Genomic DNA, 3,241 nt, shown 5'->3' on the forward strand with positions numbered 1-3,241 from the left:
AATATAAAGAAGAAGCTGGTACATAATCACATAAAATACCTTCTCGATTTAATTATAGATAGAGATGATCAAAGGGATATTTCACTCTCATCAAGTTAAAAACAAAGAAATTGAAAATCTTCACATGGATTTTCTTAATTTTACATTAAATTTCATTCCTTGCTATTATGTTTTACTATTTTTAATTTAAATACAGAGTTAGAAATGTGTGAGAAAAAATTACTTTTCTTCAACCTTGTTAAATAGATATAATGTAAGCAGCTACTAAGAAATCTGGTACAGTGAATAAATTGGCAAATCTTAATCAGATGTGAGTGGTTTTGTCTTATACATGTTATTATATACTTGATTTTCCAATTTAAACCTTATACATTTATAATTATAAATAGTTAAAGCATGACATGTATATAAATACAAACTTTTTAATATTTTAATATTTCATCAAAAGTTTACATTTCAAAAAATTACAATCTTTTGCTTTATGTTCTAGCAGTGAACTTATGTTGAATAATATAAAATTTATCTTAGATAAGATTACTAGAATTAAAATGTTGCTAGTGCTATTTCCTTGGTATAACATATAAATTTATTTAGTACTAATTATTCACCAGTGATCTTAAAATCATTTAAAATACTTTCACCTTTGATTGTATGGGGTTTCCTAATATTAGTCAATTCTAGGATAAAATAAAATTACTTTGCTAATAACAAAACTCAATGTTTGAAATTAATTATAATAACTAACATCAAAGCAAAGACTATATACATATTGATTTAATAATACAGAAAAGCATTAAATATAACCTTACATTTTAATTTACATTTTTCCTAAAAAACACACTAGGGGCGCCTGGGTGGCACAGCGGTTAAGCGTCTGCCTTCGGCTCAGGGCGTGATCCCGGCGTTATGGGATCGAGCCCCACATCAGGCTCCTCTGCTATGAGCCTGCTTCTTCCTCTCCCACTCCCCCTGCTTGTGTTCCCTCTCTCGCTGGCTGTCTCTATCTCTGTTGAATAAATAAATAAAATCTTAAAAATAAATAAATAAATAAAAAAATAAAAAAATAAAAAACACACTAAAAAAACAACCAAACACTATATATAGCACCCATTATCTCGTTAGTGTCAACACTATATGACATCACTATAGATGACATAAAATGTTGCCTAGTTGTTTTCTAGTACTAAAAGGAATCAGTCTTGCTGGGAACTCAGAGACCACAGAAATGTAAGCATGAATATCTGTTTAAATATCTGATAGCACTACTAACTATCTAAGTAAATATGGTAAAATTACGGAGTATAACTTCTTTGAAAAATGTTTTCTAATTCTTACAAAGCCAGAAATGTTTATATAAATACATATTTTCCACATCAATAACCAGTAATATAATTATAAATAATTAATAGAGTAGAGGAACAGTAATAGCTTGGTAGAAGTACTTTAACTCAGAGCTTAACTCAGTTTAACACAAACAATTCAATATGTTAACCTTGATCAATATTCAATATGTATCCTAGAATTATTAATTTGCAATTTACATGTGTTGAGATTTAAACTTGGTTATACCAACCTAATAGTCAAGCTACTGAATTGCCTTCATATTTTGACTGTTTTTCTCCTGCAGTGAGCCTGACTGATCCTTGTTTAGATCCCTGCTATATTAACTGTACAAGTCAGCACAACAACTGATTCTATATGAACAAATTCGCAACAAATTTAGGACCATTTTTTGTTGTAAATACCATTAGTTCACCTTTGGCCTAACCCGGAGCACTTGGAGTGTATATATTTTGCTCAGATAAAACATTAAGAAATAATGGTTGTCTCTCAATCAAAGTGGATAAATAGAGACAAAATATTGCATTTGTTTTCCTCTTTTTTCTCTTGCACCCAAGATCAAAATAAGCTCAGACATGAGTCTCATGACGTGGAAAAAAATCTTCAGAGAGACAATAAGGTGTTCAGGGATGAGAACAAGGCTCTCAGAAAAGAAAACAAGTCCCTTTGGGGAGAAAATAAAGCTCTTCGGAGAGAAAACAAACTCTTCCAAATGGCCAACCAGTTGATCCGGGAAGTAAATCAATCCTTGAGACAGCAAAATGAGGCCCTGTGGAAGTTTAAAAATGTGATTTTGGGGAGCCAAAAACCAGCAGGGGAAAAAATTAATGCTTTGAACACAGAAAGAAAGTCTTATTGGCAATGGAATCGAGCCCGGGAAGCTCAGTTCAAGGCTCTCAGAGAACAGGAGAAGGCCTTCCAGAATGAGGTGAAAGCTCTTCAGAACGAAATAAGGTCTCTCCGCGAAGAGATAAAAGCCTTGCAACACCAGGAGAGAGCAATAAAAATGGAGGAACAAGCCCAGATGAAAGAAGGAATAGCACTACAGATGGAAGAACAGGCTCTGTGGAAGGAGGAACAGGCTCTTCGTGAAGCGAACAAGGCTCTTAGAGAAGAAAACAGGGCTCTTCAGGAGGAGGAAAAAGCCCTTCTGGAAGAGGCAAAGGTCCTTGAAGAGTGGAATAAGATTCTTCAGGGAGAAGACACCAAACACACTTGCTGGAAAAATGCACAAGAATAAAACAGAGCAGGAGAATTGTGACTTGAAGACATAACCAGCAAACCATGAAGACAATTGACATTCCAGTAAAAATCAATAAAATTTTGAAGGTGAAATACTGTTGTTGGGATTGAAGTCAAAAGCCTCGAAGTTTACAGTACTCAGTATCTGGTCCTGGAAACTAAATAAAATTCTGAAAAGTAAAAAAAAAAAAAAAAAAAAAAAAAAAAAAGAGGAAATGATTCTTTTGGGTTTATTTAGATTTCACACTACTCTTGGAGGTATATATTATGCTAGAATATTTTTGCAAAGATATATCACTCAAAACATGACACCAAATGCACAAGGGGTTTGCCCTTTACTTTCAAAAACATTGGATGAATGTTGTAAGAAATTAACAGCACAGTGGAAATATTTGTCTCAAAACTTGCTCTTAGAATTATGAATATAGTGAAATATAAAGTTTTGCCTACTTTGTTCATACGTACTGTAAAAAAAATCTATTGTAGAAGACTATCCTGTGTTTTTATGCTTATTTTGGTGATCTAGTTGAGGAGGCTGATCAAATAACAAGAGGAATTTTAAAAATAGTCAATACAAAAATTGAGTGTTCACCGACTTCTTCATTTTCTCTTTATTTTTACTTTCAGTTATTGTCCTTCTGCTTGCTGGGAGGGAGGC

At 32.9% G+C, this 3,241-nt stretch overlaps 1 protein-coding gene across 1 annotated transcript; it reads left to right on the top strand.

Annotated features, from left to right (window-relative positions):
* The first annotated feature begins 1,819 nt into the window (after positions 1-1,819).
* Positions 1,820-2,589, top strand: LOC100481721 (coiled-coil domain-containing protein 70). Its single transcript, XM_002913051.3, has one exon. It carries the CDS (start codon positions 1,820-1,822, stop codon positions 2,579-2,581), a length of 762 nt encoding a protein of 253 aa, XP_002913097.1. The 3' UTR covers positions 2,582-2,589.
* Positions 2,590-3,241: the final 652 nt, after the last annotated feature.

Source organism: Ailuropoda melanoleuca, chromosome 7 (genome assembly GCF_002007445.2).
Source record: "Ailuropoda melanoleuca isolate Jingjing chromosome 7, ASM200744v2, whole genome shotgun sequence".
Classification (NCBI taxonomy): domain Eukaryota; kingdom Metazoa; phylum Chordata; class Mammalia; order Carnivora; family Ursidae; genus Ailuropoda; species Ailuropoda melanoleuca.